The sequence below is a fragment of the Papio anubis genome, chromosome 5, assembly GCF_008728515.1.
Source record: "Papio anubis isolate 15944 chromosome 5, Panubis1.0, whole genome shotgun sequence".
In the NCBI taxonomy this organism is placed as follows: domain Eukaryota; kingdom Metazoa; phylum Chordata; class Mammalia; order Primates; family Cercopithecidae; genus Papio; species Papio anubis.
Window position 1 is genome coordinate 163,362,928 of NC_044980.1, and position 26,815 is coordinate 163,389,742.

A 26,815-nucleotide genomic window follows, 5' to 3' on the forward strand; every position below is an offset into this window, starting at 1 on the left:
GATAGACTGACCACTGCAGCCATGGATAAGGCAATAACAGGGCTGGCTGCATTGATCTGTGTCTCTCAGAGCTCCATTCTTCCTCAAGGGGGCACCTTGCAAAAAAAAATGGGGCAGGGTAGGGACCCGAAGGCAGGAGCTCTTCACTGAGCATAGCCACATCCTCCAGCAAGACAAGAGGACATGGGAGGCACCACTCTGTCAGAGTATCACAATCTGACCCAAAGACACAGCTTCACCCTGCCTGATGTCACTCCTGCCTTTTCCCCTTCTCAGGACTTTGTAACCGCTCTGTCGATTTTACTGAGAGGAACTGTCCACGAGAAACTAAGGTGGACATTTAATTTGTATGACATCAATAAGGATGGATATATTAACAAAGAGGTAAGTAAGCCAGGGCCAGGGGTGTGAGAGGGCTCCAGTGAAGGTAACTAACCCAACAGAAAACAGTCCCAGGCTTGAGGATAGTGCTGTCTGAATGAGGCAGGCTCTGCTTTGGGGCTAACAGAGCTGGTCCCTGGCAAAATAAAGAAGGCCTCCCTCATTGCCCTACCCTGCCTGTTCCCAAGCGCCCAGAAAGGATTAAACAGATTCATTCTCCCTGGGTCACCTAGATTCAGTAGACATTACACAGTGGGTAAAACTGACTTGTTTCAGTGTAAAGAGTTACTCTTCCCTAGAGAACGTGCATTTGGGAAGGTTGGGAGCCACAAGTTAAAGCTGAAAGTTGAAATGGTGGAATTGTAGGTAGCACCTAGAATAGAAAAGAAAGGGTTTTAAGAGGAGCCTATAACTGGGTCATATTGGCCTTAACCTATTTTGCCTACTAATACAACCTCCAAGGGGGTAATGGAAGGTACAGCTGTCTTTAAAGAAATTATCACAAATAATTTCTGAATCTTCACTGCTTCGCACTCTTAGAACCTCAGAAGACGTCTGTAGCCAGTGAAATACCCTCAGTATCCACTGTACCCTGGTATCTCAGTGGAAGCTGGAATTTGGCATCGTGTAACACTCCACTTACTGAGCTCCTGTGTGCCAGGTGCACTGCCTGGAGTGTAGATATCAGCGCAATTATCTTCACCTCAATGCTGCAAGGTTCTCTCTGTAAGCTCAGAGAGTTTATCCAACTTTCATTCCTCATTCATTTAGTCATGTTTTTAATTAACACACATATGAAGACTTATTAAGTGTTCTAGGTGCTGGAAGTAAAGAGGTGAACAATCAGACTAGGCCTCACACTGGAGCAGTATAGAGAGATGGACAATAAATAAACAGGCCAAAAAGGAATCAACAGGTAGAAGATATTTTGGCAGGGAAGGTTAGCAAAGTCCTCTCTAAAGAGGTGTTGTCATACTGGAACCAGTTATACAAAAAGCCAGGAAAAGTGTTCCAGGCAGAAGGAAGAGCCACTAGAGAGGCTTTGAGGCAAGATAAAGCTTCATGTGTTTCAAAAACAGAAAGGTTGCAGACGGTTGCAGATGAAGTTATGAAGCCGAAGATTGGTGCAGGATGAGGCTGACAGGTCAACAGAGTCAGATGGTGGAGGGCTAGGGTTAGGGGCCCATCCATATTCCCCTGGGAAGCTGTTAGATGAACATGTTTTTTGAAAGACACAAAAGGCAAAAACAGACTTAAAGAGAATCAGAAAATATGACTAGCTCTGTATCATTTAAAGAAATTATATTATAATTTTTATATATAAATTTTTATATTATAAAAAATTCACAGTTAAAAACCATTCCCAAATAAAATTATAGGCTCAGATGGTGGACTGGTGAATTCTAATACCAATCCAACAAAAAATTTTAGAAAATAGAGGAGGATGGAACATTTTGCAACTTGTTTTATAAGTCCAATAGTACCCTGATACCCAAACAAAGAAAAAAGGTCTTATGAGAGGAAACAACTACAAAACAGTCCCCCTCATGAGCACAGACACAAAAAGCTTTCACTAACTATTAGCAAATTGAATCCAGCAATATATAAAAGGATGATACACTACAACTATGTGAGTTTTATTCTAGGAACGCAAGGTTAGTTTAACATTCAAAAATCAATCAATATAATTCACTATATTTAAAGCAACCAAAGGGATATAGACCGGAAAGGAAGAATTAACACTGTCTTTATTTGTACATGATACAATTGTATTAATAGAAAACTTTAAGAGTCTACAAATAAATTGCGAAAAATAATAAGTGAATTTAACAAAGTGAAGACATGCGTTCTATTTACAAAAATCATTTATAATTCTACATCCAACAAGCAACCACAAAATTAAATTAAGAAAAAATAGCATCAAAAAGCACAAAATACTTTGAGAAAAATTCAACAAAATAGGCGCAAGACTCATACACTGAAAACTATAAAATATTGCTGAAATAAATAACTAAATAAACACAGAGATATATCATGCTCATGGGTTGGAAGGCCCAATATAGTTAAGATGTGGATTCTCCAAATTTGATTTATAGATTTAGTGCGATCTCAATCAAAATCCCAGCAGGTATTTTGTAGCAGTTGATTTGGGAAAGCAAAAAATTTAAAATAACCAAAACAACCAAAAAAAGAACAAAGTTAAAGGACTAAACCTACCTTACTTCAAGACTTCATGAAAAGGTGCAGTAGTCAAGACGATGGGGAATTGGCATAAGGATACACATATAGATCAATGGATCAAAATAGAGAGTCAAAAAAACTTAAAGTAGAGCTACCATATGATCCAACAATCCCACTGCTGGGTATATACCCCAAATAAAGGAAATCAGTATATCAAAGAGATATCTGCACTCCCATGTTTGTTGCACATCTGTTTATAATAGCCAAGATTTGGAAGCAACCTAAGTGTCCATCAACAGATGAACGGATAAAGAAAATGTGGTACTTATACACAATGGAATACTATTCAGCTGTAAAATAGAATGAGATTTAATCATCTACAACGTGGATGGAACTGGAGGTCATTATGTTAAGTGAAGTAAACCAGGCACAGAAAGACAAACATCCCATGTTCTCTCTTATTTGTGGGATCTAAAAATCAAAACAATATGAAGATAGAGGGTAAAAGGATGGTAACCACAGGCTGGGAAGGATAGTAGGGGGGGCTATGGGGGAAGTTGGGATAGTCAATGGGTACAAAAAAGATATAATGAATGAATAAGGCCTGGTATTTGATAGCACAACAAGGTGACTGTAGTCAATAATTTAACTGAACATTTTAACTAAAAGAATGTAATTGGTTTGTAACACAAAGGATAAATGCTTGAAGGGATGGATACTCATTTTTCCTGATGTGGTTATTACACATTGTATGCCTGTATCAAAACTTGTCATGTGCCCCATAAATATATACACATAATATGTGTATATACACATATATACATATAAATATATACATATATAAATATATACACATATATAAATATATACACATAAATATGTGCCCACAAAAATTAAAAATAAAAAAAAATTTTAAATAGAGATAGACTCACCCATATGTCAATGCAACAGATGCCAAAAAGATCAAAGAGGAAAGAATTGTGTATTCAACAAATGGTTTTGCAGCAGCTGTATATCCATTTGGAAACAAAAATGGACCTTAGCCTTAACCTCATGCCAAACATAAACATCATCCTGGAATGGATTATAGAGTTAAATATTAAAACAAAAGCTGTTTTCTTAAGGAATACATAGGAGAAACATTCTTACAACTTTGGAGTAGGAAAGGATAAGGAATCATTTTTTAAAGTAGATAAATTTGACTTCATCAAAGTTAAAAATTTTGTGCCTCACCTTTAAGAAAATGGAAATGCAAGCCATGGACTTGGAAAAAAATGTTTGCAAATTATATACCAGATATATAAAGATACCAGGGATACCAATCCAATATCATACTGGCATCCAAAATACATAAGGAACACTTATAATTTAATACAAAGATAAATAACTTCATATAAAATAGGCAAAAGATTTGATGAGATACTTAAGAAGATATGTGAGCCCATAAAAGGTTGGCCAGTAAGCCCATGAAAGGTTCCTCCATATCACTGGTCTTCAAAAAAATGAAAATTACAACCATAATGAAATACAACTGCACAGAATGGCCACAATTAAAAAGACTGACAATACCAATCATTGGCAAAAATGTGGAGCAATAGAAACCCTCACAGATAGCTGGCAGAAATGTAAATGGTACAAGCATATTGGAAAACATTTTGGCATCTTTGATAAAGCTCAACATGAACTTAACATACAACCCAGAAATCCCATTCCAGTCAGGTATGGTGGCTCACGCCTATAATCCCAGCACTTTGGGAGGCTGAGGCTGGTGGACCATTTGAGCTCAGGAGTTCAAGACCAGACTGGGCAACATGGCAAGACCCTGTCTCTACTAAAAATACAAAAACAACAACAACAAAAAGCTAGACGTGATAAGCACCTGTGGTCCCAGCTACTAGGGAAGCTGAGGTGGGAGAATTGCTTAACCCTGGGGAGAAGAGGTTGTAGTGAGCTGAGATTGCACCACTGCACTCCAGCCTGGGTGACAGAGCAAGACCCTGTCTCAAAAAAAGAAAAAAAAAGAAGAAAAGAAGTCCCACTCCTGGGTATTTACTCACCAAAATAAGAGTATGTAATTCCATAAAGACTTGTACAAAGATGTTCATAGCAGCTTTATTCATAGTAATCTCAAAACTTAAACGACCCAAATGTCTGTCAACAGGACAATGGGCAAATACATCATAGTCTGTTCATCCAATGGCTTATTACTCAGCAGTAAAAAGGAATGTTATAATTGCATGCAGCAATGTGCATGAAGCTCATAAACTTCATGCTGAGTGAATGAAGCCAGACTCAAATGAGTTTACACTGTTTTACTCCATTTACATGAGATTTTAGAAAATGCAAACTAATCTATAGTAACAGAAATTAGATCTGTGGTTGCCTGGCGTCAAAGGTTGAGAGGCACTTACTGCAAAGAAGTGTGGAGGGATGTCTTTTGGTTGTGAAAATGTTCTATATCTTGAGTGTGGTGGAGGTTACATGGGTGGATACATTTGTCAACATTCTTCAAACAGTACACTTAAAATCGGTGAATTTGTTATAAGTAAATTATGCTCCAATAAATTCAATTTATTTGTTGAAAATCTTGATGTAAGGCGGAAGTGCCTAACCAATAGAAGACACTCAAAAAAATGTGTTGAAGGAAAAAAATCCTATGAAATAAAGCAGGTAAGAGAAAATAAGAACTCAGTATCATTCAAAATATAGATTACAAATCCTAAATGAGATAATAGGAAATTAATCCCAGTGTTCTGTTTAAAGGCTCATACCTGTAATCCCAACACTTTGGGAGACTGAGGCAGGAGAATGGGTTGAGCCCAGGAGTTCAAGACCAGCCTGGTCAACACAGGGAGAGCCTGTCTCTTCAAAAGAAAAATTTAAAAATTACCTGGGTGTAGTGGCATGTGCATGTGCTCCCAGCTACTCCAGAGGCTGAGGCAGGAGGACAGCTTGAGCCCAGGAGTTCAAGACTGCCCTGAGCCATAATCACTCCACCGTACTCCAGCCTGGGCAACAGAACAAGACCCTTCCTCAAAAAAGCAATAAAATAAAATAAAGAAATGCACATGACTAACATAAGGTTTATTCCAGGAATGCAGGAATAGCCCAGTAGCAGATAAAGCATATTAAATAATTTATCATATTAATATATCAAAAGATTAAACCATTTGATGTTAAAATTGTATTTGATATAATTTACCATTTATTCATAATAATTTTCAAGATTCAACTAATTAGGAATAAAATACGTCTTCAGCATAATGGAAAATACCCTAACCTAGTACACAGCTTCATACTTTATGGTAACATGCAGAGATTCTCACTGAAGAAAACACGAGGCAAGAGTGCAAGCTGTCAGACATCACAACTGTTTAACATTTCTTGAAAGTTCTTCAAATATAGTAAAACAGAAAAAGAAATGCAATCTAAATATGAAAAATTACAACATTCCTTATTGATGACATGATTTTCTATCTAAGAAAAAAGAGAGCAAGAAAATCAACTTAAAACAACTAGAACTTTTAAAAAGCTGGCAAAGTGACTGGTAATAAAATACATACACAAAAGAAATTGTGTGGCCAATATATCAGTTGTGACTAGCTAGAAAATTATAATAAAAATATTCTCATTGTAATCACAATAAAATTTAAAGCACATGGGCATTTTTAAATATCCATAATTTAGATGAAGAGAAAGAAAAATTTGATAAGTAGAGAAACATACCATCTTCTGAAGGAATGTATATTATAAAGATAGCAATATTGTAATGACAGCAATTCTTCTCTAATTAACTTTAAATTTATTTTATTTTGAATCCGAATGAAAGTGTTATTTGGGGAGGGAATTTGGCACAATTGTTATAAAGTTACACTGGAAGATTAATCAGGTGAGAACAGCAAAGATAATTTTCAAAAAGAAGAAAAATGGTAGGATTTGTTCTACCAGATACTGAAATATATTATAAAGCTGAAACTATTCAAATATTATAATATCAGAGAAGGAACAGGTAGATCAATGGAACAGAATAGAAATCCCAAGTACAAATACCATCTTGGTTCATAATAAATGTAGCGTATTGAATAGAGAGGTAATGAATCATTAAATGATTCTGGGAAAACTGGTTAACTATTTTGGCAACAAGTAAGTAAATATTCTTACTTAGTACCATAAACCCAAAATCACTATAGATATGTACAGTTGTTTTTTAACTAAAAAGAACTAAAAATCATACATGAATATCTGATCATAGAATGGAAAAATCATAAAATCAAAGTTAGAAACAAGTTTTTAAATTATTGATGGCTTTACACTGTAAATATTTTTAAATTCTGTATATCAAAAAATACCATAAACAAAGTTGAAAAGCAAGTGACAAACTTGTTTTTAAAAATCTGCAATTTATGATGAGAGAAAGGATTGATATTCCTCAGTAGACATTCATCTTAACAAAGGCAAGAGTCATATTCATCGTGCTTCTGTTTGTATTTCTTTGACACAATATCTAGCACATGGTAGATGCATAAAAATATCTTTTAAATAAATTAAAAACCTATTAAGAGATTTTAACAATTTAGTAAATCTACACAAATATATAAACAACTCTCACAATCCAATCAGAAATAGATGAATACAATGAGCAAAGCAGATGAAAAAATAGTTCATGGGAAAATAAATAAAAATAGTCAATACATATATTAGAAACTTCACTAAGAAAATAATGTTTACCTTTAAAAACAATGAATTATCACTTATCTATTAAATTGCAAAGATTTTGTAAAGTCTTTGTTGAAGGCTGGTGGAAAGTGGTTTTTCATACATAGTTGCTGAGAGTGTTCTGATATAAACTTTCTAAAAGGTATTTGAGGAATATGTATCAAAAGCATTGAAAGTTATGCATCCCATTCTCCTTATAAAACCACATCTTAGTATATGTCCCACGGAAATAAAGAATAGACGCAAAGACGTAAAAGCAAGAAGAGTCTTCAGGTAATAGTGCCCCAAAATGTGATAACCATCATAGCCACTAATAGCAGATTTGTAAAATGAATTACAGTAAATGCATAAAACGGAATAGCCAGTGGCCACTTAAAATCATGAAAAAGTAATGTAAAATAAACATTAGTATGATATATTACATTTTTAAATAACTTGATAAAGTGATATGTATATCTCAATTTTGTAAACAACTAAATGATTATATACACATGCAAATATATGATGCTCTAAAATATTCAAATACTACCTTGCAAAATATATAAAGAAAAAAATACAGAAGTGGGATTTATACTACTTGGTCTTCAACTTTGGTTCACTCATTATTCCATCACTGAATAACCTTACTAGCTCCTACTCCCATTTTGTAATTTGCAAACGAGGCAGAATTGTCCCCATTAATCCATCAGACCTCTCTGGAGGGCAGAATTAATAAAGTACCCCTTAAAGAAAAAGAAAGCATGGATAAGTAGCTTCTTAGAAAAGACAGCAGGTTCTTCCCCTGGCAATCATTTGGAGATAATCTCATCCAAGTTGTAGGCTATGAAAATCCTGAGAGAGCAACAAAATTGTTCTTTAAGCCCTTTCTATGATTTAAAAAAATATATCAGACAAGAAAAGCATCAGTGGCCATGTAGATGTGAAGGGCTTGTAAAGCACGCATTTAAAAATAAACACATGGATAGAGACATGTATTTCCTCGTTCTATCTGTTGAGGGCACCTCAGAGCAATGACATCCCTGTAGCAGTGATCACACCTAGCACCTAGACCTTGTTTCTAAATACCGTTCGTCAATAAACAGAACCAGTCTTCTTGGGGAGAATAGTTGATTCCAAGATTGGGTAAGAGAAAATACAAGATGAGCCTGGAGTACTTTATCATGCTGGAAAGTATGAAAGTGCTAAAAAATAAAAAATAATAAAAACTGCAGGAGTCAACCTGAAGGAGTTCCCAATAGCCAAAATGAGAGCGATTTGAGCAAAGTTAAAAATTATTAAGTATTGGATTATAACCTATAAAATAGGTAAATGTCCGTGAGTCCATTGTAATATAAATAAACAACCGAATATATAAATGCAGGAGAGAAGGCAGCTCTTCCTTACAGAAGAATTTTAATTAATAAATATAGAAGGAATAAAGGCAATACAAAATTACCATCAGGCAAACACTGCAATAATAATTTTTATAGGCAAGATCCACTGAAAGATACTAAATCAGCAAGGAAACTTGACAGACACCACCTTAATCAAGTGATCAAGGTTAACATTATCAGTAATAAGACATCCCAACACCATGTAACTCCCTGATATGATGCACTGAGAAGGTTATAACATCACTTCTGTGATATTCTTGCCAAAAATGCATAACTTCAATCTAATCATAACCAAACCAAGGATTAACTCAAATTGAGAGATATTCTACAAAACAACTGACCTGTACTCATATCAAAAGTGTGAGGTCCTGAAAGACAAGGAAAGAAAGAAACTCAGGCTGGGCATAGTGGCTCATGCCTATAATCCCAGCACTTTGGGAGGCAGAGGCAGGAAGACCACTTAAGTCCAAGAGTTTGAGACCAGCCTGGGCAACATGGCAAAACCCTACCTCTACAAAAAGCAGCCAGGCGTGGTGGTACTTGCCTGTAGTCCCAGCTACTTGAGAGGCTGAGGTGGGAGGATTGCTTGAACCTGGGAGGTCGAGGCTGCAGTGACCAGGATTGTGCCACTGCACTCCAGCCTGCATGACAGAGCAAGACCCTGTCTCAAGAAAAAAAAGGTAAAAGAAAAAAAAAGAATGAGAAACTCATGCGGATTAGAAGAGACTAAAGCGACACAACAAATAAATGCAATGTAGAATCATTGAAGGGAAAAAAAGATACTAGTTGAAAAGCTGATAAAATTTGAATAAGCCCTGTAGTTTAGTTAATAATAGTCTAGCAGTGTTAATTTCCTGGGTTTGGTCATTGTGCTCTGGTTATGCAAGTTGTTAACATTAGAAGAAACTGGGTGAAATGTATGCATGAACTCTCTGTACTATTTTTGTAACTTTTCTGTAAGTCTAAAATTAATAGGTGAAATTAAACAAAAATAAATAAAATAAAATAAGCACATGGAATCAGACTGTCTCCTGGATCTCTGTAGAAACCACATCAAACATCCCAAACGCTCTTTTATCCCCATTCCGAGTTGTGCCAGAACGATCAGAATAATGGTTCCTAATGTACCTTGATAAACATGGAAACTCACAGGACCGAGTCCTAAGATGCTCTGGTTCAATAGGTTTGGGGTGCACTTGAGAACCGATCTTTTTAATAAGGGCCTCAGTCTGTGGAACTATTGGCCTCATGTGCCCTGTGGATAATCTTGGCTGTTGATTCATTTTTCTTAACTTAAAACAGTGGCAGAACCTATGGGGATTTTCAAATCTCTAGGCTAGAACATTCACTTTTTAAAAATTCAGAATAATATTTTATTTGCCTCAAGCCTGTGAATGGGGATCCCACACATCACCCTGCACTGAAGACAATGCCCGTAATGAGGTAACCTACCCATGAGCTTCTGCGGGCTTTAAGGATTGTCTACCATCTCCTCCCTAAAAGGGCTCCCACAATATAGCCCCTTCTGCTTGCTTTCTAACTCCCTATCACCTGCTAAAGAAGGACCTCACCTTTTAATCACTTTCATTGCCAAGGGACACAAGGAGCCCCAAACTCTGTCGCCTCGGAAGAGCTTGACCTCTTGGTCCCCACACTGTGTGCTTTTATGTCCCTGCTCCAGGAGATGATGGACATTGTCAAAGCCATCTATGACATGATGGGGAAATACACATATCCTGTGCTCAAAGAGGACACTCCAAGGCAGCATGTGGATGTCTTCTTCCAGGTAAGTGCACACACCCTGCACGTGAGCTGTAAGCCCAGCCTAGATCAAGTCAACCCATGAGCATCTGGGCAAGTGATTTGTGTCCAACCCTGTACTAAGCATGGTTGGAAACTGAAAAGAACTATCAGATACATTGTCCTCAAGAAACAGATGATCTCCTTAAGCTGTAAGTGTACATGACAGAAGAGAACAAGAAAGTATATTATTAAATATTAGTGGTATAGTATGAACTCTAAATCCATAAAAATTAGGGGATCGGAGTAAACACGAAAGACTTCACTAATTACAATTGTGGAGGTGCTAAGCATTTGTGTCTGGGTAGTGAGGGGAAACAAGATTGGAAACTAGGATAGGGCCAGATTATGAGACCTTAACTGCAAGAGTTTGGCCTTGCTCTGGTGCAGGATGGGCAACTACTGCTGATCCTTGACTAAGGCAGTGCTATGATCATTGGGGCATTTTAGGAAAAAATTGTCTAGTGGTAGAGTATCAGAGAATATCAGAGCTCACTCTAGCCCAACTTCCCACTTTGCAGATGGGAAAAGAGAATCCCCTCTGGCCTTGTGCAAGTTTGTACAGCAAGTAACAGGCCAGAATCAGAACCTCTTGTGCCCAGTGTTCTGCCAGAGGGACAGGGTAGCAGGGAGTCTACAGAAGAAGCAGAATAATCCAGCAGTGAGGTGATGAGCGTCCAGAGCAAGTCTTTTGATTTAAGGAAACTCACGGGGGTCAAAGTGTTGTAATGAGGACCTAACTGGAGTTGTCTGGCCAGTGAAAGACAACTCTCATTCTCAGGGCAAAGTTGGTTAATGCAATGAATGAAATGTGCTCCAGCAAGAAAGCAGGGGAGTAAGCTTTGGAATGGAGATCACCAGATTCCATAAAGTGCTTTCTGTTTTGTCTTTCAGAAAATGGACAAAAATAAAGATGGCATCGTAACTTTAGATGAATTTCTTGAATCATGTCAGGAGGTAAGGAGAGATCTCAGGGCACAACAATTCTACATCTGGGAAAGGAAACCTGGGGCCTGGGGACCTGCAGAAGGAAGGTGACGAGAAACCTGCACATACCTGCAACCCTTCCTATCAGAGCCAACAACACTAGCAACAACTGTGAAGTCCAGCAGTTCCACTCCTCAACCTGGCCTGTGGTTGGTCTTGGCTAAGCACAGGACTGAACAGAGAGCCTAAGTAGGCGTCTGGGGGGATGTGGATGTGAAAACTCACAGGGGGTCTCTGTGAAAATAGACTTCCCAAGAGGGCAACACCATTATTTTTTAGCCTGCCTCTGGCTTGATGACCCATTCCCCAGACGACAAGGAAGCAGCTGGGAGCAGGGCGGGGAAATCTACAACTGTGTGATTCTCAAACCACAGTGTGCATAAAAATTGCCTGGAATGATTCTGAAAATGTATATTTCCAGGCCTCAATCCCAGACACTCTAGATCTGGGTCACTTTAACACAAATGCCCTGGACCAAGGCTTCTAAAACTTTAATGTGTGAAACAATATCCTTAAAGATCTTGTTAAAATGCAGATTCTAAGTCCGTAGGTCTGGGGTGGGGCCTGAAATGTTACTTTTCTCACATTCTCCCCAGTCACACCAGCGATGCTGGTCCTGGGAACACAACTTTCATTAAGTCTAACCAATAGACCAGCCCCAGAGTCACCAGAGACTGAACTGGAAATAATTGCTTCATCTACTTTTGAGAAATCCATTTGTACCCCTACATTATTTTTAAAATGTACACAGTTACTCTGCACTCCAGCCAAGAAGAATAGCAAATGTAAGAAAGCAGGGGAGAAGTTACTAGCACATACTGAGCCCCCACCAAGTTTCAAGCACATACATAAACATCACAGCCACCCTGTTATGTAGATGTCCTATATGCAGGGTGATATCCAAGATATTTAACAACTAGAATGGAATGAACATTGACCCCCCTGGGGGTGAGTTCTCACTCTGTTAGTTCCCTTGAGAGCTGGTTGTAAAACAGCCTGGCACCTTCCCCACCCCCAACCTTGCTTCCTCTCTCACCATGGGATCTCTGCACACCCAGCTCCCCTTCACTTTCTACTGTGAGTTGAAGCAGCCTGAAACCCTCACCAGATGCAGATGCTCAACTAAACTTTCCATCTGCCAGAATAATGAGCCAAATAAGCCTATACTGACATTAACCTTTTCATTTCTGATATTGATAATTTGAAAAGCAGTCTTAATAAGCATTTATCTACTTTATTGATTTTTTTGAAAGAGAGAGCTTTGGGGGGTTTTCTTATTGTATGTCTCCATTGCATGTTCTGTATTTTACATTTTTCTATGATTTATTCTCTGAGGTATAGTATTGAATGTAGAAAAATCCTCAAATGTTGGGTATTAAGCAATAAACTTCTAATTCATGGTTCAGAGAAGAAAATATCTTGAATCAAAAATAAAATAAAAATATGACTTATCAAAATGTGTAGAATCTAAAGCAGCATTCCAGGAAAGCAAGGTTGGTTTAACATTCATAATTGGTCAGTGTAATTAATCACATTAATAGAATAAAAAGGGAAAAAATATAATCATTTCAGTGGATGTATAAAAATAATTTTATGAAATGTAATTGTTCAGAGCTTCTTAAAAGAACTCACTATTTTACTAGATGATTTGTTTCTTCTGAATTCCTCTTTAAGGCTACAGGTGGTGCTTTTTACTTTGAGCTGATCACTTTTTATGTCCCCATCCTTACTTCTTGTTTTTCATACCCTTGTAGAGTTTTCCCCATATAGGAAACCCATGCTTGAGATTTGCTCACTAGAGTTACAGAGCTCTCAGGGAGGGGACTCAGAGTTCTAACCATCCTCTTCCCCTCCTTTTCTCCCAGGATGACAACATCATGAGGTCTCTCCAGCTGTTTCAAAATGTCATGTAACTGGTGACACTCAGCCATTCAGCTCTCAGAGACATTGTACTAAACAACCACCTGAACACCCTGATCTGCCCTCGTTCTGATTTTACACACCAACTCTTGGGACAGAAACACCTTTCACACTTTGGAAGAATTCTCTGCTGAAGACTTTCTATGGAACTCAGCATTATGTGGCTCAGTCTCTGATTGCCACCTCTTCCTCCTTCTTCTTCTTGAGAGAGACAAGATGAAATTTGAGTTTGTTTTGGAAGCATGCTCATCTTCTCACACTACTGCCCTATGGAAGGTCCCTCTGCTTGAGCTTAAACAGTAGCGCACAAAATATTCTGCTTACATGCCCCCAGCCCACTGCCTCCAAGTCAGGCAAACTTTGGTGAATCTGGAAGCAAGAGGACCTGAGCCAGATGCACACCATCATCTGATGGCCTCCCAAACCAATGTGCCTGTTTCTCTTCCTTTGGTGGGAAGAATGAGAGTTATCCAGAACAATTAGGATCTGTCATAACCAGATTGGGAGAGCCAGCACCTAATATATGTGGGATAGGACTGAATTATTAAGCGTGGCATTTTCTGATGACCCAAACTGCCCATGTCATTTGTTTCCAGAAAAGAGGACCAATAATTCTCTCACACTGGCATTTGTGCTGGTAGTGCAAGTCCTTTAATATGTCTAGGAAGTGAGCCATTGCCCAGTGGTCCATATCTCCACCACATCCCCTGCTTGAGCCCAGCGCTGCATGTCCCTCCCGAGAAGTCCAGAATGCCTGCAAATTGCTGTAATTTTATACCATGTTCTAACCAATAAACAGAACTATTTCTTACACTCTCAATCACTTCTTCATGACTCCATTAGGTAAGAGAGGTAAGCTGTGAAAAGGGAAGGCTAGTCCATTCACTTGACATCCAATTATTAGTGCAGTTGTTCCTCTGTATGTGTGAAGGATCGGTTCCAGGACTCCCCATACCAAAATCTGCAGATACTCAAGTCCCACAGCCGGCCCAGAGGAACTCGTGTTTTCAAAAACTTGGGCCTCCATATATGCAGGTTTCACATCCTAGAAATACTGCAATTTCTATCATGTTTGGTTGAAAACAATCTGCATGTAAGTGGACCCATGCAGTTTAAACTCGTATTGTCGGAGGGTCAACTGTACTTACATTGTGCCAGGCCTGTGCCAGGCAGTGACTTCATCCTCCCCAGCCCCCAAGCCATCCCCAGCAAACATCCGACCCAAATACAAATGCAACTTCAAGACAAGACCCTTCACAACACTTTGCTTCCAAAAAGATTGCCACCTCTAAGACCCTCTGATATGAAAAGTCTGGAGCCCCTGTGGTGTGAGTGGGAGTGCAGAGATGAAGAGGATAACAGGGCCTCCTGCTGAGAGATTTTAGGGTCTAGAGGATGATCGTGCAGCTTCAGCCTATAACCAGCAAATGATTACTCATGTTGAACACTGTGGGTCTTGGTTTCCCCATCTGACATCACATTTAAAAGATTAAAAGCTAACAGTAGCATTCTGGGAAGGAAAGCAATTCACTGAAGCCCTATTTTGTGCCAGGTGCTGCACTAGGGGCTTTATATACATTATCTTATTTCATGCTCATGTGGAGTATTCCAGATGGTAGAGTCCTGGGCATTCCAGATGGTAGAGTCCTGGGCATTCCAGATAGTAGAGTCCTGGTTGTACAGAAGAGGTTGCTGAAGCTCAGAGAGGTAAGGGGGACCTGCGTAAGGTAGCACAGCTGATAGAGACTCCATAGGGAGACTAAACTCTTCTCACTCTATCACAGACCGTTCCTATAAGGGGATTCTGCCTCACCCCAAGGATGAGGATACTTCCCACAAATCTCATTCATCTGAAGTCAGTTCACAGAGGCATCAGTATTCTTTGAGTCTGTGTAACAGATAGGGAAAGAGATGCAGAGAAGGGAAATGTCTCAGGCAGCCGTGGTCACTTGCAGGGGCAGCCCACCAAAACATCTCCTGCATGCATGACACATCTCACTCAGATGGCCATTGGCTGCTGCCTCTTATGGTTGGAAACTGTAGGTGTGATGATGAGAATTTGTTGGATAGTCCAGACCTGTTCCTCTGTTTGGGCTTCCTGCATGTAGCCATGTGGTCCCTTAAGGCTTCTGGGCACGTGGCTGGTCCCCAGCAAGGCATCCACTTAGGCCCAGGAGAGGACCTGTTCCTGAGACTCTTCCCATATGGGGTCCTAACCTGCATCTTGAGGCTGTATGATGTCTACCCTGTATCTACAAGATGTATGTTCTCTATCCTGGCTGCACATCAGAATCACCTGGGAACTTTGAACAATGCAAACACCTGGGTGCCACAGCAGCCCAACGGAAGGAACATCCCCGAAGGTGGGGACCTGGGCATCAGAATTCTTTAGAGGCCACCCAGGTGGGTGTACTGGGCACACAGGGCTAAGGTGGCAAACTGACACATCTAGAGCTGGGAATGAAGTGCATGGTCTGAGCCATGCCCCTGGCCACAAGGATCAATTCAGGGATAGGCTTGAGACCCACACTGGTTCAAACAACCTGAATCTCTCCAAACTTGTGCTGGGAATGATGAGACAAAGATGTCCTCCCTCACCGGACATGAATGAGAACGCACACAGCCCTAAGACGTGTCGGCAACTGTTTAGGAATTCTGAGAGTTTATTTAATAATCAGAGGGTTAATAAGCCAGACATCACATAAGGCAAGGCAGAGAGATGGAAAAAAAAAAAAACCCCAAGCAGAAACAAGCCTTTCATGACATCATTGATCTGCTAGATCAAGCTGCTTCTGAAGCTGGACATATCTCTGATCTTTTCAGATGCCTGTCTCAGGTGCCTGTATAAGGTCTAAATCAGGCCGGGAGTGGTGGCTCATGCCTGTAATTCCAACTTTTTGGGAGGCCGAGGTCGGCGAATCACCTGAGGTCGGGAATTCCAGACCAGCCTGACCAACATGGAGAAACCCCATCTCCACTAAAAAATACAAATATTAGCCAGGTGTGGTGACAGGTGCCTGTAGTCCCAGCTACTCGGGAGGCTGAGGCAGGAGAATCACTTGAACCTGGGAGGTGGAGGTTGCGGTGAACCAAGATCGCACCATTGCACTCCAGCCTGGGCAACAAGAGCAAAACTCTGTCTCAAAAAAAAAAAAGATCTAGGTCAGTGGCTCCCTTCCTTCCCCACTGGCTGCATGTCAGAATCACCTGGGGAGCAGAGTAGGGGAATTTTTTTGAAGTGCCAAATGCCTGGGCCTTATCCCAAATGAATTGCATCAGAATATCCAGAGGTGGGGCCTTGATCATCAGTATGCTTTAAAGGCTTGCCAGGTGATTCCAATGTACACCTAGGGCTGCAAACTCCTGCTCTAGAGGAGAGGAAGGACTGGTACCCCTCTCCATGTGTTAGGCAGACCATGAGTAAGACACCAGCATCAGCCCTGGGCACTTAAAACTGAGAGGAAAATCAGCAGCTTAGATATTCAGAGAGAATTCATTGTGGAAGGGAGTTTTGTTTTGTTTTGGTTTTTGAGACAGAGTCTCACGCTGTTGCCCAGGCTGGAGTGCAGTGGTGCGAACTTGGCTCACTGCAAGCTCCGTCTCCTGGGTTCACGCCAGTCTCCTGTCTCTGCCTCCCGAGTAACTGGGACTACAGGCACCTGCCACAACGCCGGGCTAATTTTTGTATTTTTAGTAGAGGCGGGGTTTCACTGTGTTAGCCAGGGTGGTCTCGATCTCCTGACCTCGTGATCCACTCGCCTTGTCCTCCCAAAGTGCTGGGATAACAGGCATGAGCTACCGTGCCCAGCTGGAAGGAGGTTTTAAAAGTAGTCCTCAGATGGATAAACAACAGAAAGGGAGATGGTTGTCCTAATGAACAGTGGGGAAAGGACACATTGCAGCAATGATAGGGTATTGGCCTCATCTCCCACTTGTCTTCTTGGAGGGATCCTGCCCCTCTTGAACTGTCCAACAAATTCTCACCATCATACCTGCAGATGGGGACTCAACTGTGCAGAAGGTGCTACGGCCACTTTGCCCAGTCCCCTTGGTGCTCACCATCACCCTGCAGGTAGACTCAACTGCTGCCAAGTGCAATCACCCAAGAGTTTTTGTCTGTGACTCTAACCATCACAGAGTGTGTCCATGACAGCCTGCTATGTTTTGGGTATTTGACTCTCTAAGCCTCATGTTGACATTTATCTCCAATGTTGAAAGGGGGCCTAAGAGAAGGTGTTTGGGTCATGGGGGCAGATCCCTCAGGACCAGATGAAGGCCCTCTCTTGGGACTGAGTGAGTTCTTACTCTGTTAATTCCCTCAAGAGGTGGTTGTTAAAGAGCCTGGCATCACCACCACCACCCACGCCCCACTCCTCACTTCCTCTCTCACCATGTGATCTGCGCACACCCAGCTCCCCTTCACCTTCCACTACAAGTGGAAGCAGCCTGAAGCCCTCACCAAATGCAGATGCCAATCACACTTTCCAGCCGCCAGAAACATGAGCCAAATTAGTCTTTTTTTCTTTATAAATTATCCAGCCATGGGTGTTCCTTATAGCTATACAAATGGACTAAGACACAGGCCCATTCTGCCGTGGACATGCCAGGCCAAAGAATCGGATTATTAACACCTCGTAGGAGTAAGCCCTTGGCCAATGACTGATGAGAGTTGGTGGACAAATACCCCAAATCCCTCTCCTTTCAGCAGGAAGAAAGCTGAGGTCTCTTCTATACCATCTCCTAGGCTTCCCTGGTAGGACTGAGCCCCAGTTGCTCACAACAGTAACTTACGATGAAAAAGACAGGCATGTGTCCTGCTTTCATAAACCACATATTCTGGCAGGAGGAAGCTGACGACAAATGAAATTATTTTAGATGAAATGGCATGAATAAATGTGTGACATGGCAAAGAGTACACAGGATGGCTGTGGGCTACTTTAGAGGGGTGGAGAGTAAGGCTTCTCTGAAGAGCAGACCACTGAGCTTGACATGATTTGGATCAGGGGGTTCTCCATGGACAACATCTTTCTTGAGTCTCATGACAACCCTGTGGGGCAGGTATCCTAGGCACCTATTTTTCAGATGAAAAAAATGATGCCCAGACTCATAGAAGGACTTATATACACAGCAGGAAGTGAGCTTAAAAGTCTGCCAAGCTCCAAAATCCATGCCCAGCTTTATTTCTTACAGAGCATAAAGACCATTCTCCACCTTCCTAAAACTAGCTCTGATGATATACAAACACCAGAAGGTGTTAGGAAGCAGATGCTATGAAAACTATTAGTAAAAAGCAATGAAAACAAACCCACAAATCTGAGCCAAATTACTCCTCCTGTAAAAGGAATCATGCCAAAGACATGTGCAAAGATGGCCATATGGGTTTCTTAGAGGAGTTGAAATATGTCCTTCCACATCAAAATAAGGTTCATCCTAACTGGCAGACCTCAGCAAGCCCTGCACTTCGCTCCATTACCTTACTGAGAACCAACAAAGCTCAGAACTTAAAGACTGCAGGGAACCCTAGAGGCAGCCAGCCCCACCGGGTAGGATTCTGAAGACCCATGATATGCTACAGGTCCCATTCTAGAATAAAACATAGGGACCAAGGCTAAGCCAATCATTACCTCCCATGCCTCTGGCCACAGTGAAATTTTAGGAATAGGCTTAAACCCTAAACTCATGCAAATAGCATGGAATGTTAGGGCTTTTACTGAAAACAATGAGAGTTGCTCATTGTCCTGCTGGACATGAATGAAAAACACAGAGCCCTGGGACCTACAGGCCACCATTTTCTAATCCACAGGGAAGAAAAGTTAGAAATGTAGGTAAGAGACCACAGTGATCAAGGCAGAGGGATGAAAGAATGGGTTGCTGATGTCATTGAACTGTCAGTCAAGCTTCATCTGAAGTTACATTTACTTCTAGTGTTCATTGCACATATCCATAAATATCAAGAAATACTTTTTTTTTTTGAGACAGAGTCTCGCTCTGTTGTCCAGGTTGGAGTGCAGTGGTGCGACCTCGGCTCACTGCAACCTCCGCCTCCCGGGTACAAGCAATTCTCTTCCCCCAGCCTTCTGAGTAGCTGGGATTACAGGTGCGTGCCACCACACCCGGCTAACTTTTGTATTTTTAGTACAGACAGGATTTCGTCATGTTGGCCAGGTTGGCCTCAAATTCCTGACCTCAGGTGATCTGACCGCCTCGGCCTCCCAAAGTGCTAGGATTACAGGTGTGAGCCACCACACCAGGCCAAAATTCACTTTTTAAAGGCAATTCTAGTTGAACTTTCTGTAACTTGCGACCTGACACTTTCCATTAATAAGCCCCATAGTCTAACCCTCTGGTGTTTCTTCTGGCCACTTTATTCCCCACCACGTTTCTCTGGCTACATCTCATCACTCTCTACTCCCAGCAGGAAGCCTGCCAACTCCAGTCTACCCCTTCTGCCCTCATCCCAAAGCCCAGTCAGGACCCCTTCTCCAGACTAGTGCAGATGAGAAACATAGGACTGCAATCCTGTATCACCCTTCCCTCCAGTGTGAACCACATTCAGCTGGTGTCCATGAGAATGCCTAAAGGAGGGTAAGGATTTTGAGGCAGGGGTTTAAGAACAGAGAGTATGCAGTCCACCCCAACCCACTCCCTGCCCAACCTGAGGGCCAAAGCCCCTTACTGTCCACAATGACACAGAATAGGCAAGTGCTGGGGGAGAGCTGGGGAAAGACAGTTGTGGATTCTATGCAGAAGAGCAAGAGAGGACACTAAACTTACTGTGGTCGACAAAGAAAGTAAAAGGAGGAAAGAACGAAGCGGGGAGCTGAAGGGGGGAGGGCAGAGGAGGAACGAATAAAGGGGATAAAGTCCTTATGTAGTAAATGTCAGCCCACTGTGATGGCGAATTTTATGCGTTAACTTTGCGAGGCCATGGTAACCAGTTTTTAGTCAAACATCAGTCTGTTTGGCATTGCTGTGGGGGTGTTTTTCAGCTGAGATTAACATTTAAATCAGTAGACTTTGAGTACAGCAAGCTATCTTCTATAATGTGGGTGGGCCTCATCCAGTCAGTTGAAGGCCTCAACTGAGAGAACAGAAGCCCCCAAGGAAGAGAGAACTCTGCCTCCAGACTGCCACGCGATTCGGGACAGCAACATCAACTCTTCCCTGGTCTTGATTTTAGACTTGTCAGTCCCCACAATCACAAACCCACTCCTTAAAATAAATCAGTCTGGGGGTGTGTCTGTCTGTCCATCTGTCTCTCTACACACACACACACACACACACACACACACACACACACCCTGTTAGTTCTGTTTACCTGGAGAACCTTGACTAATACACCCATTAAAACCAAAATATGTCCTTCAGGGTGTTGTTAATGGTTGGTTGAGGAAACACAGAAGTTTAACAACTGTTATCAGGCTGGGCATGACCTGTAATCCCAGCATTTTGGGAGGCCACAATGAGAGGATCACTTGAGCCCAGGAGTTCTAGACTAGCCTATGCAACATAGTGAGATGCTGTCTCTACAAAAAATGAAGAAAATCAGCTGGGTGTGGTGGAGCGCACCTGTAGTCCTAGCTACTCTGGAGGCTGAGGCAGAAGGATCGCTTGAGCCCAGGAGGTCAAGGCTGTCATGAGCCGTGATCTCACACCACATTCCAGCCTGGGTGACAGAGTGAGACTCTGTCTCAAAAAAAAAAAAAAAAAAAAAAAACTGTACCAAAATTAGATAATTCTAGATAACCGAGAAGGAACTGTGCAGGGGCACTCTGATGAGTGCTCAGAGCAGGGTGGACAGCAGAGGGATAGAGGGACAGTATTTCTGGAGCAACTCCTACTGAGAGCACCAAAGAACAGCACCGAATTTACTATCACGACCACCCTCTGACACAGAAATAGAAATAAACTACCCTTTTTCCAGACAGGGAGAGCTCAAGGTAAAGCCACCAGCCCGAAGTCGCGCTGCCAGTAATTAATGAGTACAGAACTTAATAATGATAATGACCATAGCAACGCTTATTTGGTGCTTATAATGAGCCGGTCACCACTCTGAATGCCTAATATAAATTATCTAATTAATTCTCACCAAGGAAAAAAATCCTGTTTCATTTGATGTCGCACTTTCTCCACAAGGAAACCGACTCAGAAGTAGTGGAGACAGGTTTCAGGTCCGCAGGTCCAATCCCAAAGCCCATTCTATGCGCACCCCTAATCTAGCTACCTCTGACTCCAACAGAGGCGTTTTGTCTCCAAAACCTCCGCACCGCTGTTCACACAAAGGGAGGACAACCCCGGGGGTTCTGGTAATCCTGGAAGGCTTCCTGTCAGAGGTGGGCCGGGAGGAAGGCGGGCAGGAGAAGGGAAGTCTTGCGAAGGGGAGTGGTGTGCGCGGAGCAGAGGCTGCAAGGACGCTGAAGGCTGGTAGGCGGGCCGGGGTGGAAACGGGACACCGCAGGATGGGACAGGCGGGCCGGGATCCCGGACGAAGGAAACGGGCCTGCCCGGCAGGTGGCAGAAAGCCACAGAGGGGCTCCGAGGAGGTGGTGCTGTGAGATGGCGCTGCAGGCTGGAAAGGGGCTACAGGCAGTGTGCCTCCAGAGACCCCAAGAGAATAGCTTGGGAGGGACCCTAGGAAACTCAAGGAACCGCACCGCCCTCCGGACCACCTGAGAAAACAGGGGGAGGGGGCGAATGAGGAGACCAAAGTACTCATGACGGGGCAGGAGCAATGTGAGAGACTCTGGCGGACCATGGAGAGAACGTGGTGACCGATGGAGACGGATGATAACCTTGCGGCTGGTGTGAGTCTAAGGCGCCCCCAGGCCCCCCAGGGTGTGAGCGGCAGGTGCTGTTCGTCATTGCGCCGCTAGATGGAGCCGGCGCCCCGCCGAATGCGCAGGGATCCGCCGCGTGGATCTCAGGACCGGGTCAGGGAGCCAAAGCGGCGGCACAGCGGAACCCTCCACGGCGCCGGACCCCAGCGCAGCGCTGGCTTCAGGGCGTGTGACCCTGAGCTTGGTTTAACGCTCTGCCACCACGGCCTTGAAATTCACCACGGCCTTGAAATTCACAAGGGGACCCACTTTTTCATTTTTATTTTTTATTTACATTTTATTTTGTTTTATTTTATTTTGTATGTTATGCTGGGTTGTTACGTATTATTGAACGGGTCTCGCTCTGTCGCCCAGGCTGGAATACAGTGGCGCAATCATAGCTCATTGCAGCCTCCACCTCCCAGGCTCAAGCCATCCTCCCACCTCAGCCTCCCGCATAGCTGGGACTACAGGCGCACCACCACGCCTGGCTAATTTTTTGTATTTTTTGTACAGACAGGGTTTCCCCATGTTGGCCAGGCTAGTCTCAAATTCCTGACCTCAAGTGATCTGCCTGCCTCAGTCTCCCAAAGTGCTGGGATTACAGGTGTGATCCAGGGCTCCTGGCCTCACCTTTTCATTTTTGCACTGAACTTGGCAAATTATGGAGCAGGTCCTGCCCAGAGCTTTCTGTTTCCAGCACTTTCATGCCTTGACTCATTTTCCCTCCCACACTGCAGTGAGGAGAGGTTAGGATCCCATTTTATAGACCAAGAAACAAACGCTTAGAGAGAAGAGACCTATTTCAAATCACGCGCTGGCCCTTGATGGAGCAGGGCTAGAAGCCACATTTGTTAACCCAAGTACAGAGCTCTTTCCCACCCACCTAAGAGGCTGTCCCCTGGCAGGCAGGGTCCCACCTGGAAGACCAAGATCCTCACCCATGCCCAGTAGGGAGCCTCCTTAAGGCCCACCCGTGCTTAGGGATAGCTTAGGGTGAGCCAGGGCATCTGGGCTCCAGTTGCTCAGAGGCTGGGGCAGGGCTGGGACAGGTGGCAGAGCTGTTCCCAGAGTCTGTTTCTTCTGATGATTGGAAACTCCCTGGCAGCCAGGAGGAAGAGGCAGTCCTTGGAGCCCAAACTGCCAGTCCTGGCTCTGCCTCCTGGACAGCCAGCCACAGACACTGGCGGTCAGAAGGACCTTCCCTCGGGGCAGCTGCCCCACCACGGAGCTCCCGAACACAGAGTGGGAGGGAGGAAAGGGGCCTGGCTTCCAAGTGAATGAGACAGACCAGAGCTGGAGTCCTGGCTACCCGCATTCCAGCTGCACGCCCTTAGGCGGGTGGCCCCTCTGAGCCTTACTTTCATCAGAAGTAAACAGGATCACATTCTCGGGACGGCTGCAGGGAGGGTTGCATAGTGAAAGCACCTGGCAAGTTGCAGCGACTTCATAAACACTCCTTCATTTCCTCTCGGTTTCAGTCACAAAGGCAGCTGAGTTGTCTGCTCTGGAATCTCCCCTTGGGGGATGAAGCACAGAAGCCTGCTCTGGGGGTCACAGACTCTCCCCTAAGCAGGGTAGGGGCAGAGTGCTCAGTGAGGGGAGGGCTGGAGGGCAAGAGAACCGTGAGAAATGTGGTCCAGCAGGCCAGACCAGCCACCTGGGGGGAGCCCACTGGGGGTCCGGTCCGGAGTGGCCTGCCAGGCGGCTTTCCACGCTGGTTGCTGCTGCAGACTAGCAGATGCGTTGAGGCCAGGCCATGGGGCAGGAGGAAAACAGAAAGATAATAATACTCGCTTTGCCCCATGTGGTCATACAACCCCAGGCTGGTGCCAAAGCCTTCCCCTCACCGCATCCTCACCACCCCACTTTACAAATTAGTGACCCAAGGTCAAGAGAGTGACACAAAGACTTGGGCCAGCCTCCTAATTTTTGATTCAGTGATCACCCTGGTATTGCAGAATCAGGGCCCCAGACCATGGGACAAAGGGACAGGAAAGGCAGGATGTCCCTCCTCGCTTCTCCGTCTGCCAGCTCCACAGAGCTGGAGGTGGGGACTGGGGTCAGGAATCAGGGACCGGGGAACAAAAGGTTCCCATCATCCCAGGGCCTGTGCCCTCCTCAGAGTGCAGTCGCTTAGCTGAACCAGGATGGAAGGTTGTCCTGGGGCCCTTGGAGTCTGAGAGGCTGGACTCCAGCCCCGCTGCTGCGATGGACTTGCTGTGTGACCTCGAGAACATGAGTCCCCCTCTCTGTCTCCTCATCAATGAAACAGGGATGATAATCCTCACCTCACAGGATTGGATGGTATCGGGACGGCGTGTGGGTTTCACAGTCGGTCAGACTGACTTCAGACTCCAGCTCTGCCCTTTATTCACTGTATGATCTTGAGCAAGTCTTCACCTCTCCACGCCTCAGTTTCCTCATCCAAAAAACAAGGATGTTAAGACCTCCTGCCAGCTGGACACATGACTGATGTCTATAATCCCAGCACTTTGGGAGGCCAAGGCGGGGGGATTGCTCAAGTCCAGGAGTTCTAGACCAGCCTGAGCAACTTAGTGAGACCTCAACTCTACAAACAATGAAGAAAATTAGCTGATGATGGTGGTGTGCATCTGCTGATCCAGCTACCCAGGAGGCTGAGGCCGGAGGATTGCTTGAGCCCGGGGGTTTCAAGGCTGCAGTGAGCCATGATTTTGCCACTGCATTCCAGCCTGGATGACAGAGTGAGACCCTGTCTCAAATAAAATAAAATTAAATTTTAAAAATAAAACAAAATATATAAAATAAAATAAAGAAAACCTCCTGCCTAGGGTGTTCTAGGATGTTGTAGAGATTCCATAATGTTAATCTCCCCAGGAGAGATGGAGGCTGGAGGAAGCCAGGGCTGCATTTCACTACAGAGGTCACCCAGCACCTGGCCTGGCGCCTGCCCCAGCACCCAGGCTTATCCAATGCCCACAGGGCCAACGGTGCAGAGGCATTCCTGCTGTCACCCAGCAGGCTTTCAGGAATGAAAGTTGTCAATCAGAACGGGTAGCAACACTAACCAGGCCACATCAACGATGAAAAGACTGTGAATTATTTGAAATATGGATCTGAGAGACAGAAACCTTTTGTTCCATGAACTCAGAATCTTTCAAAGGCTCATGTATTCCTCCTCACAACAGCAGCCACCAAAACACTTGGACAGGTGACTTAACCTCTCTGCCTCAGTTTCCTAATCTGTAAACCACAGAAATGCTGTTCAGACCTCCTTCAAGAGAACCTGCTTGACCACGTCTTGAGTAAGGGTTCAGAGTAGGGGTGACGATGTTCCTGTGGTCACCCCACTCCACCCTAGGGAGAGGAGCTGGGATGGTTGCTGCAGAGGCATGGCCACCAAATTCCCCAGGCTGTGCCCAGAAAGGGACTGGCCACCAGGGGCTTTAGTTCCAGGCCATTCCTGCTGGACACTGAGTCCTCCTAACAAGCGACTTGCTTCAAGGAGGGTAGTCCCCCGCAGTGCTGTCTGTGGCTCTTTCTACCCAGTCTTTCCTTCTACAGATGCCAGACCCACACCGACCCTCCGCCTTTACCATCATGGACTTCCTGCCCGATACATCTCGGGGACATCTAACCCCATCTTGGCATCTGCTCTTGAAGGGCTCTGACTGGCACAGGGAGTCATAGCAATGCCTGCTGCACTGAGCCATTGTGAGGACACAAAGCAAACTGCTCAGAACACACGGGGAGCACAGCCTAAGTGGAAGAGCCGGGACAGTCACCACGGACCACATCCACTCATGGGTTTGTCTGTTGGTAGAGGTTTAGTTGGTGTTTCCTTATATACCTAAAGAAAAGTAGTTTCAGGCCGGGTGTGGTGGCTCATGCCTGTAATCCCAGCACTTTGGGAGGCCAAGGTGGGCGGATCACTTGAGGCCAGGAGTTCAAGACCAGTCTGGCCAACATGGTGAAACCCTCTCTCTACTAAAAATACAAAAATTAGCTGTGTGTGGTGACAGGTGCCTATAATCCCAGCTACTCAGGAGTGTGAGGCATGGCAATTACTTGTACCTGAAGGCGGAGGTTGCAGTGAGCCAAGATCATGCCATTGCACTCCAGCCTGGGAGACAGAGTAATACTCTGTCTCAAAAAAAAAAAAATTAAAGAAAGAAAAGAAACGTAGTTTTAGCCAAAGGAGGTATTTCTCTTGCAATGTAAGCCAGTTTCACCCAGGCCACCAGAATTGCCTCCCTCAGAAGCAAATATCTGCAGAAGATCCAGGATAATTTGCGCGAGGGTTAGCTCCCACCTTTGCTCCGAGAGACACTGGCCCCGTTGCTGAATGAACAAATTGTACAGCTCAGCTTGTGTTAGGCTGTATGCTCACGCCGCCTCCTCTGGATCTTGGCTTCCCGGCAGATGAGTGCAGCTAGGCCCTGGGGTCCTTCCCAGCTGTAGCATTCTAGGATGAGGACGGAACATTGGCCTCTGTCTGTGGCCTCAGAGGCAGCCAGCTGCCTCTCCCCCCTCCCCCAGCTAGATCTTTTTTTGCCACCCACTCTGTTGTGTCCTGGGTGTGTGAAGGGGCCGCGCTTCGCTGCCTTTTCTTTTGTCTGGAGATGACAGTCTACAGACCACGAAGGCAAGGCGGGAATG

At 43.8% G+C, this 26,815-nt stretch overlaps 1 protein-coding gene and 1 long non-coding RNA gene across 7 annotated transcripts in view; one reads left to right on the forward strand and one right to left on the reverse strand.

The window, feature by feature from the left end:
- The window catches only part of KCNIP1 (potassium voltage-gated channel interacting protein 1), a 379,587-nt gene extending 365,409 nt beyond the window's left edge, over positions 1–14,178 (forward strand). For 2 of the 4 annotated variants that reach the window (XM_017960121.3, XM_003900504.4), the window contains 4 exons: positions 277–384; positions 10,333–10,437; positions 11,346–11,408; positions 13,304–14,171. In XM_017960121.3, coding sequence (XP_017815610.1) covers positions 277–384; positions 10,333–10,437; positions 11,346–11,408; positions 13,304–13,351 — 324 coding nt within the window. In that variant the 3' untranslated portion in view covers positions 13,352–14,171. Of the gene's footprint in view, positions 1–276; positions 385–10,332; positions 10,438–11,345; positions 11,409–13,303 lie in introns of all 4 variants that reach the window. The other 2 variants (XM_009209557.3, XM_017960122.2) reach the window with 1 other exon arrangement.
- Positions 1–24,735, reverse strand: part of LOC110740383 — a 90,311-nt gene extending 65,576 nt beyond the window's left edge. For all 3 annotated transcript variants that reach the window (XR_004183897.1, XR_004183896.1, XR_004183895.1), the window contains exon 1: positions 24,466–24,735. This is a non-coding gene — a long non-coding RNA (uncharacterized LOC110740383). The remainder of the gene's footprint in view (positions 1–24,465) is intronic.
- Between the last annotated feature and the right edge of the window lie 2,080 nt (positions 24,736–26,815).